General features: G+C 37.8%; 1 protein-coding gene across 1 annotated transcript in view; it reads right to left on the bottom strand.

Annotated features, from left to right (window-relative positions):
- The window catches only part of ZNF804A (zinc finger protein 804A), a 319185-nt gene extending 303895 nt beyond the window's left edge, over window positions 1–15290 (bottom strand). Inside the window, exon 1 of the mRNA XM_061202995.1 lies at window positions 15180–15290. Coding sequence (XP_061058978.1) covers window positions 15180–15290 — 111 coding nt within the window. The remainder of the gene's footprint in view (window positions 1–15179) is intronic.
- Between the last annotated feature and the right edge of the window lie 1464 nt (window positions 15291–16754).

The raw sequence follows: 16754 nt of genomic DNA, 5'->3' as shown, positions 1-16754 counted from the left end.
TGATAAACATGGATTACATGTATGAAATCCCATACATGTAAGCAATAACTTAAGAATACCTATGCAAAATTTAGAAATAAAATATGCAATTGAATTTGAATCTCAAAGGTAATTGAGGTATATCATCTGATTTAATAAGAATGTAATTATGATATATGACTTTATTTATAAATCCAAGCTATGAATGTTAAATCTTTGATATACTTTTCATAAAAGTACACAGTATCACCCTGCATTTCATAAAGCTATTTACCTTTACATCTTTTATTTTGTACCTGATGTTTATCTGTTTACTAGCTCAACCATTTGCTTTGCTACTCAACACAATGATTAAAAAAACAGCATACATGGAAAACTATTAAATACTATGAAATGTATTATTACCACTACTTTCTACATGAATTAATAAATTCAAAGCATGGCTGAAAAGGGAATCGGCCAAGTTAAGTAAATTGTCTCATGAGGCTGAACCTAGAACTAGAATTTTTTCTGCTTAAGAAATAAAATCTTACATTTTCATCCCATCTATAGATATTGTACTCTATTAAATTTTAAGATTACATCCGTTAACTATTTTCTAACTAAACTTTTATTCTAATTTCATTTTCCTTTACAATGAAACAAATGCATTTTTGCTAGCTTTCCAGAGGATCTATTTGAGGGCAGGGGTGGGATGAGGAGGAGTGTTGGCAGAGAACCTAAGAAAGGATGAGAACAGGGCCTCATCTCTCATACTAAGTATGAATGTGTGACATCCGAACATCCTTCTGGAACAAGACCATTGATACCAAGCCAGATGCAGTTTACCTTAGAACAGTGAGAGTCATCTGGTGGCTCTTAGGAAAGCTAGATTCCTGGACCCAACCATTGATATTAAGATTTAGTAGCTATGAAGTGAAGTCCAGGATTTTGTTATTTTCTAAATCTTCAGGTGATAATTATGATCATCTAGTTTGGTATCTGTATGCCAGAGAACTTCAGTTTTCCTGCATAGGATAAACTAGGCAATCCACTCATAGGCCATATATAGATGCTAAATTGTATGATCAATTCTCTGGACTATTTTACTTTGGAATCCCTAAAGCACCTATACTCTCTATTATTCATTTGGCATCTCTCATGTTCTGTCTGAAAAGCACAAGTCCATGTACTGGCTTTGAAAAGGAGGAAGGACAAGTCTTCTTTAAGTATCAGTAATGGTAAAAATAATAACTTTAATTATGTGCCAGTCACTGAAGTAGAGAATTCCCTTATACTATTTTATCCTTAGAGCAATCCTGTTCACATGTATCCATTTCAAAGCATTTCAGCGGAAATTATGTATAATTTATGTAATATGTTTAAAATAACACTTGGTGTATAGCAAAATGAATTACAATTTTTGTTATCTGTAGATATAGATATAGAAACAGAACCTGGGAGGTTAAATAACTGGCCCAGGTTACAAAGCCAGAATTTAAACCTAGGTCTCTCTAGTTCCAGAGGCTGAACCCCTTTCATAAAAAGGAAGGAGAATGATGGGAAGCAAAGGAGAGAGTGAAACACTGTCAAAATTCTCTAGATGTAAAACCCAGCAAAATGTTTCACATCCTTGGGAAAAAAAACTGCAGTTCTACAGTTGTCCTAATTCTAGTCAGGTTTCTCAGCTAAAAATAACCAAAATTAACTCATTAAATGAAGCATAAAATACATTTATTGGAAGAGTATTAGGTAGCTGACAGATTCAAAGGTGACCCTGTTGAATGAGGCTTGTCCAGGAACCAAAACTGGCAATGCTTGGGCAAAATTCTGCCACTAAAATAGTCAACTTGGAACAATGCAGCTGGCTCTTCAGCCCCAGGAACTTTTCACTGACAAGGCTTGGCTGGTATGTGGCCAGTGGAAACTCACTGTGGCTCCCTTCACCTCTTCACTGTACTGCAGCTGCCTCAAGGGATCTCCAATGGACCCTGTGCCTTTGCATCCTCCTGCCTCTGAATATCCCTTCTTCCATGATGTGGCTAAACTCAAACTGCCAAAAGGTGGGGAGAAAGAATAACTACATTTCTTTTATCACTGCATATAATAGGACTTAGGGTTGTTGAAAAAATAGCAAAGTAGCACATTAAACACATCATCCGTAGATACCATTCTCATAAGAATCAACAAATTCTAAAGGAATGTAGGTTTTAAGACAGGATAGACAACGGGGAATCAATTCAGGCAGATTCCTGTCACTCTGGAGGTTTCTGTATTTAGCAGAATGGCCATATAGATTATCATCCAAATCAGAATAACTCTAAGAGTTAAAGGCGGTACCATGCCAGGACAACAATCTAAACTGGGATTATCCCAGGCAAACCCGAATGTACCATCATCTAATTACTTAAATTGATATACATTCATATATTAGCCTATATTCTTCTTTACTGCTTAAGAAGAACTAATGATCTTTCTTTCCCTCTCTTCCTTCCTTCCTTTTTCCTTTCTTTCTCCCTCCCTATCTCTCTCTCTCTCTCCTCTATTTATTTTTAATTCCTAGGATTGTGGCCATACAGTGGAACTTTGACCACTGAGTTGCTTCAGATTTCTCAAAATCTTACCAGTATTATTTTCAGATCTCTGATATTATATTCAGTGGCTGAGGTAGGGGGAAGAGGAGTTCTTAATTGCTTTTCAAATAAATAATTGTTTTGCTCTCTGGACATGGCCAGAACTATTAGTAGAATTCTATGTACTTCCTGAGAAACAAACATGCAGACAGGCTGAAACTGGAAAAACAATATGCTCTTTGATTTTCTAGACTACAGTGGGGGTGTAGCTAGAGAGTAGTTAGAGAGAAAGAGGAAGAGAAGGAAGGGGGGGAGGCAGGGGGCAGAGAGAGAGAGACAGAGAGAGAGAGAGCGTACCTGTGCATCATTTTGCTGTGTGTGTACATGTCTATTTTGCCTGTGTCCAAGAATAGATATTGCACTTATTTTATGTAGGGTACTGAGAGAAAAGAGAGAAGAATTTCTCACATGACCTATAGTTTCTGTAGTTGACATAATTGTATTGGCACTTTATTAATAAGTCAAAATAGTTGGCATGTTTAATGCCTAGAAGGTGAATAATTACCCAGACTATAGCATATCTGAACTGAATTATTGATATAGTATTTTAATTACAGTAATTTAACATTATAAGTAAACAATATCTTCTGTCTCTAGTTTTTTTCTTACATCATCAAATTATGCTTACAGCTATGCTAGGCACTGTACAAAGAGGATCAATTTGTTTTGATTCATTATTATTGTTATTATTACTATTACTACTATTTACTTCACTAACCCTTTACTGTGGAATAATATGGTAACAGATTGTCTTAAATGTGGCTCTCCAGGACAGCAATATGTACCATGAAACATCTGAAATTTTATTAATATTATTCTACCTAAAAAACGTCTTGTGAGTTTTTGAGTAGTAGCATGTATCATATCAACTCCTCTAAGTCTGATCCATAAAAAATTGCATCTTTCATGTTGTATCAATAATTTCACAGCGATTAGTAACACAAGCAGAACAGTTTGTGTTATTTTATGCAATGTGTGAGTTTTCCCTAAGAAATCTAATCCCAATTTCTGTGGAGGAAATTCCATTAAATTTTAATAAAACTGGGAAATTTGAGTCTCAGATATTTTTTAACTATTCTGCAGTATCACATGTGGCAATTATGAAAATAAGGTTTAGATTTCACAATTGCACATATTTTTTATTTTGTGTTATAGCTATTCTTGTTTTAACAAATGGTCATCACCATCCACTTTTATTTTGCTTAATAATGTAGTCCATGAAAATGTCAATCAAATTTAATTATAAATTAACTATGACAATTAATTATAAAATAACTATGACATAAATTGGGCATCAAGAATCATAAATCTAGTATGTTGAAGGTACTCAGAAGAAACCAAAAATATCCACTTAAAGAGTGAAAACTGACACTTTTACAGCCAAGAGTGATAATCTAGTAAGGCATGGTTTCACACCAACTCTATGCTACCTCCGTATTACTATACGTATCACATGTGACTGAGGTAGAGAATGGCCAAGAATAATTACTTGGGGAAGTACACAAATAAAGTATATAGCAAATATATCACATCTATTTTGCATTTCCATATTGACTTCTTGGTCAGTAAAATTTTAAAGTGACTTTTAGTTAGTAAAACTGTGGTAACCCTATGGTTGACAAATTTATTAATGCATGATTATTTACTATACCTGTGTATACGAGAGCAAGAGGAAATGTTATGCCGCCCCCTAGTGTAAATATTAATTTTGTAATACCAGAACTGCAGTGATCCAAGACATTGCAAGGGAATCACAGCTACTGAAATCATTCTTGAAGAGAATTAAAAGAAATTCTAAGCTTTCCTAAAGAGCCAGCTTCCTAGGAGTACAGAGTATAGCTCCACGAACTTTATGAGACAAAAGAATGTCTTATATCTTATGGTTTCCATAAGATTTTCATTTCTTTATCTACTGTAATATCTAGGGCCCAATCCCTCCTCTAAGGGAGGAGATTCTATGAATCTTGGGTGGAGATAAATATGTAAGGAGTGCCATGGGTAAACAGGAAAAAAAAAAGGAAACATTGATATTATTCAATACTAAAAGTGTCCAAATTATGTAAATTTATACATATTGAATTGAATAGATGAGATTCTAGATATGAATGTTCCAGTATGAAATATTGTCAATAGCTACCCTCATTTATTGGGAGTTTATTAGGGTCAAACCTTGTGCAAATTACTTTACTTGCACATCTCATTTGATGTGCAAAACTGTTTTCTAGGTAGGTATTATTTATCACCTCTATTTAAAGATAATATAACTGATAGAAAGGTGAACTTGACCAAGGTCATAAAGCTAGTGACCAGTTGTGGTAGATTTCTCTTGTCTGATCAGTTACCTCTTTCTCTTACTAACGTAACACTGATTTTATTGAGCTTAGCAATGTGCCTGGCTTAATTAATCATGTTCCCATTCTTCCCTGCACTTAGGAGTGGTCCTATGACACAACTCCAGCAGAAGAGATATAAGCAACACTGTTGAGTGGGACTTCTTAAAAAAAAAAAGAACATTCAACTTTTTGTCCTTCCTCGTCACTCATTTTCTCTAGCTTAGAATGTAGATGTGATGGCTGGAGCACTAACTACCTTACAACTGTAGGAAAAATACAAATAAAATCAGAGTCTTTAGTCTTGACATTATCGAGCCACTTAATGTCAAAAAATATCTAGTTGCATATTTCTGTTACGCTAAAAATTTGATATAAAATACTATATAGGTACAGAGTTGATATTTGGGATCCTGGTTACGAAAAGTTTTACTCGCTATTGATACAGAGGTCTATTTAGGATTTGGGCTCAGGTCCATCTGGTTATAAAGTGTGCTTTCAACCACTGTGTAAGTATGACAGTAAATATTTTGACAAAGGCATGCTAAACTGGATGCAAGAACACAATCTTGGAGTGAAAGTAGTCATTCTCTTCCCTACTATGAAGGAACTTTGTCTCATTTCAGCAAAGAGAGGTGATTTGCGAAATATCAGGTTTTGAAGGAAGTACCACAAAGATTACTGTATTTCCGCTGACACTTCCTTGGAGGCCACTAGACCATGTCACTTGAGACCTTTCATTAAACAAGGAGAGAATCCATATTTTATCCCATCTTTCTGTCCTTGACCACTTGTAAGTAAAATCATTTAGTTCAAACCGCTCATCATTAAATCCCTTCCTTCTTTGTAACTGGTCTCACTTCCTCCTCAGTTACTTATTGTCCAAAACTTCCCTGCTTTCCATAATCCAAAGTGTTTGGCAATTTCCTAAATTCTCTCCAAACAAAATTTTCTTGCTCCACATCAAATTCTTTAGGTGTTTCCTATCTGAAGGACACAAACAAGGCAATTTGGATGGGTTGACCTGTGTATCACTGTTAATACACTGACCTTCCCCAACTGCCCCCCACCCCCAGGGGCTGAATATGGGAGGAAATCTGTGCACTAGAACTAACCATGCCCCTCTGGCATGATAATTCAGCAAGGGTCAGGAGAAAGCTCTCAGGCTCACAATAGGGCTGTGCATCATTCAGTCCCATATGAGGCGTCTAAGATGATCCCGAGAACTCTGAGTGCTCCCCAATAGAGTGAGCCTGCACTCTAGAGCCCATGAGACACAACTACTGAGCCCGTGTGCCACAACTACTGAGCCTGCACTCTAGAGACTCCTCCTCTCTGTCGTGGTTCACCACTCCACTGCTACCACTGCCTGCACTGGGATTATCGGAACCAGTTTTATCCTACCCTGTATCCCCAGTAATGTCAGTTGCCACAGGAAGTCCAGAATTCCCAAACTTTTCTTCATTTTCTGGACTTCAATCTCCATGAGATTATGTTACAACCTCTTTTATGACAAAATTCTCTATATTCCTACATGTCCTAAAACACTTGGACTGTGTCTTGGATTCAGAAGTGTCCCTTATCAATGAAATCTCTATAGCTTTAGACTTTTCATTGAAGTTTTACTTCAGCATTTTGCGCCAACTGAAGTTTGTCTCTCTTGAAAAGCCTTTCCCCTGTATCTCTCTCAAGAGATGGGAGACTGTTTTATCTCCCCAGAGTCCTCATAAGAATGTGCCAGTGCAGGGCACATGTCCTCCACGCTCCACCTTGGTAATCTTCAACCATTCTCCTTCCCTCCCTCATCCCTAAGACTCCCCGGCTTTGGGTCTCATTTCCTTGAAATTCTCTGATGGTCTTGCCTCCCTTTTCTTTGCAACCATCCATGTCATATCTGAGAAAGAAAAAAGCAGCCCCTGGGAACTGTCAGCTACGAACTTGTCTAGATCAAAAAGTAAAGTATGGGGCTTCCCTGGTGGCGCAGTGGGTAAGAATCCGCCTGCCAATGCAGGGGACATGGGTTCAAGCCCTGGTCCGGGAAGATCTCACATGTCACAGAGCAACGAAGCCTCTGCACCACAACTACTGAAGCCCGCACGCCTAGAGCCCACGAGCCACAACTACTGAGCCCGTGTGCCACAACTACTGAGCCTGCACTCTAGAGCCCATGAGACACAACTACTGAGCCCGTGAGCCACAACTATTGAAGCCTGCGAGCCTAGAGCCGGTGCTCTGCAACAAGAGAAGCCACCGCAATGAGAAGCCCACACATCGCAACGGAGAGTAGTCCCCGCTCACTGCAACTAGAGAAAGCCCGTGTACAGCAATGAAGACCCAATGTAGCCAAAAATAAAATAAATAAATAAATAGAAAAAAAAAGTAAGGTATGGTTCTGTTATCAAAGATAAACAGTTTCACAGTCCCCTAACATCAGACAAGGTCATTGATGAGCATGAAGGAAGCAGGAAAAAACAAGACCACTTCACAATCATGTTTGGGGACAGACAAAAACAAACCTACTGTTTTTGTTATGAAACATCCCCATCTGCCAGCCAACATGCGCAAAAGCTGCTTCTCTACCAACTACAGCTTTGCCCCCACTCTGTTCCTCTTGCCTCCTAGAGAAAAAGCACTAAAATAACCAATTGTAGAATGGCCCTCCTTTCTCACAGGATAATCCAGAATAAAACAATGTTTCAATAAACTCCACAAAATCACCTTTCACAATCCCAAAACCTATAAAACTCTACCTTATTTCTTCTTCATGAGATGCATCAAGGTTCCCCATGGTGTGCAGTTTATCTTGTTCCAACAAGTACCAATAGGTCCAACTTGGTTCAACTAGAGCTCTGTTCCTGGTGGTTTCTGGCTGGTGGTTACTGACACCATTCTGTGTATTTTTCATGAAAACATTTTTGTTTTGTAAAATTTAAGTCCTTCATTTTACATAGCCACCCATTAAAGCCAACTTTCTTAAATTTGGGTTACCAAATTGTACACTTTTGATATTAAGTTTAAAAATATTTTCTCTCATTTAAAGATAGCCTGATTTTCTTCAAGTACAATAAATGCATGTATGATTAGCTACTGGAGCTGAACAGATAAGAATAACTATATTTTACAGTTTTATAAAAGTTTTTTGGGGAGGAGCCAGGGAGATTGATTGAGAGATACATAGTAATCCAGGCAAATATTTAAAATAAAGTTATTATACATTCCTTTATAAAACAACAAAAACATTCCACATTAAGGTCTATCAATTTTAACCCTAAATAGTTTAACAATGTCAATTTCACCTATTTCCAATTAAATCCAATTGGAATTAGATATGATTTATATTTCAAATACTGAGTTGTCTTATTGTAAAAGAGATGTAATAACTGAGCCTCAGTATACTGTTTGGGGTCTAGATCAACAGAACCAACAGGAGAGATGGAGAGAGAATTGGCGCGGTGGGTGGGGGGGCAGGTGGAAAACATGGAGAGGAAGGGGAGAGAGGGAGGAAAAGAGAGTTTTAAGGAATTGGGGATTGACTCTGATTGTGGGTTTGTGGGGCTTCTGTAGGACAGGTCAGTAGGCTAGAAACTCAGGGCAGGGTTTGATGCTGCAGTCATGAGGCAGAATTTCTTCACCAAGAAATCTCAGTTTCTGCTCTTACAGTCTTTCAACTGATGGCATGAGATCCATCCACTTTATAGACGGTAATCTCCTTTACTTGATGTCAACTGATTACAGACATTAACTATATCTACAAAATACCTTCAGAGCACCTAGATTAGTGTTTGTTTAAATAACTGGCTACTATTCTGGTTGACACATAAAACCAGTCATCCCACTCGGAATAGCTCATTTTTCTAAAGCTATGTAAGTAAAAAGTGTTTTCTTATAATTTGAATATGGCACTGTCATCATAAACATTTAATACATTAAATGTACTTACATTTAGAAATGTACATAACTTTCTTCTAATGGTGAAAACCATTATGAAAGAGTCCAGAGTACTACATCAGGTAATGGACTTTGTTATTTTGACAACTAGGATTGAGTTTTAATTATTTACTACCCTACTTTATCTTATACTGTGCTAGGAAGTGTACTGTAACACATTTATAAAATTAATGAAACCTTGCTAGTTGAAAACAACATCATAATATTGCATATATGTTAATAATTTTCTCAGAGGCAAAGGATAATTTGATGAGATAAAACAGATCAAATGGTTTCAGGCTAAGATTCTTAGAGAATAGAATTAATAAAATTATTAATATTGTAGTTTGCAATATAAAAAAAAAGTGAAAAATAAATATATAAATTTCTTTATGAATTTTGGCTGCAGTATACCACAGATTAAAACTGCTATTTTTTTCTCTCTGGAAGGATTACTCAAACTCCTAATTACAACAGTTGCCTACAATAGTAATATCTCAGTTAAACAGAATCGCTGAGAAAATTATTTCAACACTGTATTATGATTACATTTATTAAAAAGTATGATTTCCCCTATGTATAATACTTTCAAAAAACTATTTTCTAAGTATGTTACATGAACTAAACATGTTTACCAAAAGTATAAAGACTAAAATTACATTCAAAATTAATTTTTAAAAAGACCAAAAACAACAAGAAACTACTAAAAACACCTGTGGTCTGAGCGAAAGTCTGCAATTTTAAAATGCAAAAATGCATCATCCTCAAATCCACGTTTCTATATTATAATTATTATGATAGGTCATAATATCCTAGATATATGATCTGGAAAATACTGTTAAGCAGTTCAACCAATACATAATAAACAGTATAGAAACACACAAATATGCAGAAAACTTTTTGGAAGACTACTGTCTATCTAAAAGTTGGTACCATGAAGGGTAGAATGACGAAAATGTTTCTGTCTCCCGTATGTAAAATTTGGTTCTCGGACTAAACAAGAAGTGGAAAATTCAAGTGTCTTCATTGGTCAGGAAGGTATTATAAATAAGTGAAAACTTATATAACAGTAAAAAATAGTATAGACAGTAGCAAACTGTGAAGTGTATTCCCCTTTGAATAGCATTTAAGCCCAAATACTTTAAAACACAGTGCACACTAAACAAACTACTTCTGCAGCTTGAATTTGGTCCTGAATACAAATACAACTATATGAAATCTTTGGATTAGTGGTCTCCAACGCTCTTGTTGATCTGTATTTTCAGCAAAAACGTAATCGCAGTCATCAATAAACTAGAAAATACTGGTGCATAATTGAAAAGAAAAGACAAGATAGTATGTCACTATTTGACTTTCAACTATCAAAAATAACTTAAATAATATTTGATAAACTAAAAAAGATATGTTAGAATCACGGTTGTTACTTGACAACATTTGCCTTAAAATACTGCTTACATTTTTGAGTAGGTCATAATATCAGTATTTCAATCTTATTTTCCTTACTCCAATAATGTGTTCTGAAAACACACATGTTGTAAAGTTTTGCTAGAATAAAAAACAAGAATAGCAAAGAATATATGTCACCTTAAGTTCAGGAAAGTGAGACACAAGATGGTCTTTAATACTGAATGTATAATAATGTAAAAGAAACTTGGAAAAGTATATAACTGATTACATGACCAAATTTATAAAGTGGGGAAATTTAGCCATATATTATTCACCCTAACCCACCCTCACCCCTGACCTTTCTTGAGGATATTAATCTAACAATGATAACATTTCAGCAGCACTAATTCAACAACTTGTTTCTTTAGTCTTACGCACAACCCTAAATGTGCCACATAAATGGGTTTTAGTGAGTGGAGAAACCTTTTAAATTATATACTGTAGGAGATAAAGAAATGTGTAAGGGAATGACATGAAAAATACTGCTATATTAGATAATGATAATTAGAACAAAAGTCCATATAGTATATTTCAAAGACCTACCTAATTTTAGTGAGTTCCTGGATACACAAAGGAAAAAACCCAGAATTTTTTCATACTTTCAAAATGAATACATATGAAAATATCTTGAGTGACAAGAACCCTGCAAACTTGTCAAAATATGTGAATATTTTTTCAACATATTCAAAATGAACGGAGCATCCATGAATACATCTTAACATAATATTTAGTGCGTAATACTTAGCACAATTCCTGTGGTGCCTAGAATAGTGCTTTGCAATTAAAGCATCTCAATAAATCCGAACGAACTAAATAACAAATATGTTGACAACTGATTAATAAATCAATACATCTTTTCTTGCCAAACCTGGTACTTAATATTTTGGAAATGGAGGACAGCCTTCAGGAACAGGGCTTAGGCAAGACAAAAATTATTGATGTTCGCATATTGGAGGATAAGAAATAAAATAAACTTGAATTCAAATTATTCTGTGAGGCTGGCACTATTTCTCCACACCTAAAGGCAAGTGGCAAAGTAGAGTGCCTTCAAACAATAGATGACACCAATACCATCTCTTTATCAGTATCTATATTATCATACCAATTTCTATGGATTCCCTAATTTAGTATATAAATTATAAAGGAAATATGTCTAGAGTCAGGAAATCTGCATTATAATATTGACTCACTGCCTGACCTCAAATCAGCACTCCTTCTTTTTGAATTTCATAGTCTTTAAACAGACATAATACTCTTGTGAAATATAAAAATGCTGACCAACTAACAGAAGTAATAAACAAATTAGTAATGATTTCCAAAGTTCCACAAACTTCAAATTCCATATTAAAAGTGGTTAAATATATATTTAAATTCTGCATTAAATTATATATAAAATATTTTAATACTTTGTATTAAAACTTTAAAAATATATAATTAGGGCAAAAAAACTTTTGTGGATCAACTGCAAAACATAAATATAACAAGATGTCTTTATCTAATAAACAGATGCATACACAATGGTGGTTTGGGATAATCTAAGGAAAAACAATAAGAATACATGGATTGTAAACTTTATTCATTGTCATTAAACCACGTAACTTATTCAGACATATTCTGGAGCACTAATAAAATATTAGCTTATTTCTTATTCCATGGAATTAAAGCTATATCACACATATGATGCTATTTATAACAGAAATCATCGCAAGTAGAGTGAACTTTCTCTTTGACGGTAAGACCCTGCAAAATGGAGATTTGCGTATTTTCAGTTAAAATTGTGAAAAGGAATATATTTAAAAGCCCAGGAATAGGATCAAGATTAACAGTAGGCTTAACCTTTAAGTATCCTTAAAATTTTATTGTGTGAGTGACATAGTATGATCTATGGAAAGGTCTGTACATTTTGATAATATCCTCAGTATGAGTAGCAGGACTACATTCTGGATTTAGGACTAAAGAGATTAACCAAGGTCAGTAAACAATGAGTTTTATTCTGTAAGTAAATTTATTCTATAGGTAACTTCTAATTCTTGAAAGAACACTGTATTAACAGTTATAGCCTGTCTTAAATCAGTTCAATAATTTTAAAGACTAGAAAATGTTTTAAAAATACGAATTTAAAAAATGTTCAGAATATCCATTAGTTATCCAGTGGTTGAAAACTAATTGGAATTTCTTTGGAAAAATCCCTCAATGGATTTTATGTTTTAAGTTGTGCTCTCCTGAAATAAGAAAAAAAAAAAAAACACTCACTAAAATTCTTTTAACTTAATACACATTTCAAAATGCAAAAATGTGATGATGTCTTCAAAGGCAAAGTTCACAATATGTCAAAATCAAATAGACAAGAAAGTAAAAAAGATCTCATAATTACTACTCTATAAAACTGGGATTAAAAACATGACAACCATAAATCCTTACCTGAAAATATTCAAATTGTGGAATATATATATTTTTAAGATAATATTTGTGTTTCTTATTAAGGTTGCTATTTCTGAGAAGTTTCAGGTTCAGTTTTCTGTTTTTAGCTTATAGTAAGTTTTAGCTTATAATAAATCTTCATAGCATCCTACTTGCTGTAAAAAATACATTTTTAGATAAGTATAGAAAACTATTTAATTAAAAAATTCATTTATGAATATATTTAGAATCTCTTCTGTTATAGACAGGCATAAATCTCATTCTCTTCAATAACAAAATCATCAAAAGACATAGAAAACCCACACATGACATATATTACTTTTTAAAGTAATAGTCTCAAATATAGTGGAACCATATATGAAAAATCTACATCATTTCAGTCGGTGTAAATCTCTTGCACAGGGAACACTAACTTGGGCAGTTTGTAAACACAATCTTGAAGGATTAGCTATGAAGTCCCTATAAGTCCTTTTACCATAAATAAAATATGATAGGAACTATTTCTAAGCCTTTTTATCCCAGTTTGTTGCTTCTGACATTTGCATATATTTAGATTTATTCATCTCATTTAGGTAGCTGCTCTTTAACACCTATTTTAATTTGAAGATTAAACTGGCAGATCTACAGTTTAACCTACTTTTTGTCAATATGAGTGATAAAGAACTAATCAACTTCAAACAGACAACAAACATCCTTAAGCAAGTTCAATGATTTATGGAAGCCCAAGGTTGACTTAAGAATCAAGATTACCAGAATTTTAACAAGTTGAGGTTTGGCAAATAAACATTTTTTTTCTATGAACTTTATTCTGTGGCTTTATTACCTACACCATTATTATAACTATGGAGATGAGATCTTGTTCAGTCAATAAGTTTGCCTTTTCTCATAAGTGAAACTTGATTTAAAAAACAAACCAGTGCACACTTTTTTCAAAATGAAGCGCTTCCCCTCCCCCAAATTACCTTCACATATAGTTGACTTCTCTAAGTCTAGCCAGAACATTTTCCATAATTACCTTAGCCTGTGCCTATTGCTCTGTATAGTACTCCACTAAGGAAGACCACAGAAGAGTATTTTCTTTGATCAACAACAACAGTAAACAATCTTATCCAGGACAATAATAAAAGCGATAAATTAACCCTACTTCTTTGAGTCTTAAATGAGCTGAGAGGAGGATGTCCAAGAGATTCAAGGGAAAAAAGAAAATAATCAAATGAATCACATCAATGTCAGAATTCACTTAAAACTTCAGAAGAGAACTTTTCATTCTTGGAAGACAGATGCACAGCACATTTAGAAAAAAATTTATGTAGAATCATATTTTAAGATATAGAAAGAAAATAGATTAAGAATACTGTATTTACTTTTGGACTAATTGAGTCTGTCCTTAAACTTCTACTCTACCTATTCAGAGCTCAGTAATCACTTTGTTAAAAAGGGGGGACGGGGTGTTGCTTGCTAACAGACCCAGACTTTAGTGATGCATACATCTGCATATTACCACCTTACTCCGGCTCTACTCTGTTTGCAGCAGTACTTAGCCTAATGAGCCTTCTCTCTACTTCCCTTTTTCGTTATTGGGTGTATAGTTCTCAGGAGATACCAAGACTTGGGAGTCAGTTCTGCAGGGAGGTTTTGTAGCTAAGAGGGGATATGAAAGAAAAAGTAAGGGCCATCACCCTGTACTATCTCAATGCTCAGCACATCTCTCAACAATCAGGAGTCCTTTTCCTACTAGAATGCTGAAAGAGAAGCTCGGTGGTCCAGTGAGAACCTCCCAGGACCGCGCGGGCTCTGTTTGTCTAGCACGTTTTTCCTTGTGGCTCTGACTGTGTCAGAGTGCCCACCCGTCACACTTATCTCCAACCTCTTTTGAGTGAATAGCTTAAAGCTGACGGCATGGGGTTCTGGAGTCACTCAGTTAAGCTTTGTACTGACAACTTCTCACTAGAGAAGTTTGCTGCCAGCCCTTCCGGAGACAGCCGGAACACAAACTCCTTCTGAGACCATCACTCAGTCCCGCCACTTGCCCCGCACCTCCAGTCACATGGCCCCCCGCCTCCACGAGAGACACCCACACATCCTCATTACCTTCAGCTTCCTAAAGCGACAGGCTATAGGGTCACTTGGGGTTAGGGTTATTTTCTTTTCTTTCTTAAGAAGAGATCCTGTTGACATAATTTGTTTCAAATAAAGAAAAACCGTGGTAATCTTCACCAGGACGGAGTGAGGTGGAGGGTCCCGAGCGTTGGGAAAGTGTCAACCAAAGCCATGGATCTCAGCTTCCCTGAGATTCCTGCCTTTTTCTACACCAAATTCTCACCCCACGCCCACAAGACAAATAAATGAATATATGATAAACCAAATTGAATTGTGACACCCCCAAACCCTCACAGTAACCTCAATCTTCCAAATGTCCTCTTAAACAGGAGACAGAGAGAGAGAGGAAAACAGAAGCGATTACCAGAGTTTTGTTCCCGTTCTTGCTGAGAGGGCCCCGGAAAACTCCCTTTATGTTGCGAAAGTGTCCGTTGCTGAGATGCGTGGAGCTGATGACAATGTAGTAACACTCCATGGAGCAGCCGCCGCCTCCTCCACCGCAGCCGCCGCTTCCAGGCACCCCGCGCCCGCAGCCGCAGCGCGCCGGGGCCCAGGGAGGGTGGGCTAGGGACCGGCCGCGAGGGCGAACCACCGCCTCTCTCGCACGCCCGCCGGAGACAGGCTCACTACGCGCCTCTGCCGTGCGCGCCGAGGTTCCTCCGCCTCCGCATGCTCGCCGCGCTGTCCGTCTCAGGCTCTGTTTCTCTCCTAATTCGCCTTAGGGCGATTCGCCCCGCGGGAGGATCCCGGGCTGGGAGGGGCCGGCCAGGCAGCCGGGAGCGGAGCGCCAGTCAATGCCGGTGGCGCGGCCGAGCGGAGCCGGGCAGCGGGAGCCGCCCGAGCGGCAGCGGCGGTGGCGGCGGCGGCGGCAGCAGCATCCCCCGCTCTCGGTGCCAGCACTCGGAGTTGCTGCTGCTGGCAGGCATGAGTGTTATTATATTGAGCGGCGTTGCCGGTCCATTGCACTGAGCCAATGGCAGGGAGCCACTGGGCTGATACTGAGAGCTGTCAGAGGAGTACATCTGTCACCCGCGGCCTCCCTCCGCCCTCCCCCGCCGCCGCCGGGACCCACGGCAGCGCCGGTCTGGGCGCGAGTGGGAGCGCGCGGCGAGCGGGACGCCCCCCAGCGCAGCGCCGCGGCGGCAGAGGGCCAGGGACTCGAAGGCCACCGCGGGCAGGCGGCAGAGCGGCCCGAGACCGAGAAGTGGGAGACTCCTGTAAGGTGGGGGCGGAGGGGAAAATGTAGAGACACGGAGATTTCTTGCCTAGCAGTCGGGGAAGGGGGAGGGGACGATGGGGGGGGGGGTAAATAAATTAATAATTCAGCACGAAAAGCCAAGCGCTTGCAACTGCCGCGTATCCAGGCAGGTGCCAGCAGCTGCTTCTCTCTTGAGATAGTTACTACCCATTGCGTTTAGCTTATTTGATCTTATTTGTTTTTAATGTGGTTTTAGTATGGAGGCTGGATCCTGTTCCGAATCTTAGAGGAAGAAAATGTCCCTCCACCCACCACCCATTTGTAGAGATCATAAAGGTTTGTGTTGATAGTTTGGGGGGCGGGGAGGGGTAGTTGTGGGGATACGAGTGAAATGGATAGAAGGTAAAAACAGAGATTCTTGTCTTATGTGTTCCTCGACCCAGAGTTCCCCTCACCCACGTCCCCTGAGAACCTAGGTTCCTGCTAAATCGCCAAAGCTGAACGGAAAGGGATGCTTTGCCGCAAAGAAGCTGCTGCCACGAGCTTGCTTTGCGTTTCTCTACAGTTCTTTTCCCACCACAGAGAGTGGTAGCGAACAAAAGCGTTTGCCCTAGAAGCGACCTGAAAGGAAAATCTCCCGCAAAGGAACTAATGGGCTCGTTAGGAAAGTAGGGGATGGGGTCTGCTGCGTTCACTGAAGAGACACCATCGCGCTGGGTTTTAAGGGGCCAAGGTAGCCAT

The sequence above is a fragment of the Eubalaena glacialis genome, chromosome 1 (genome assembly GCF_028564815.1).
Source record: "Eubalaena glacialis isolate mEubGla1 chromosome 1, mEubGla1.1.hap2.+ XY, whole genome shotgun sequence".
Taxonomy (NCBI): Eukaryota; Metazoa; Chordata; class Mammalia; order Artiodactyla; family Balaenidae; genus Eubalaena; species Eubalaena glacialis.
This window is presented reverse-complemented; position numbering and strand designations above follow the sequence as displayed.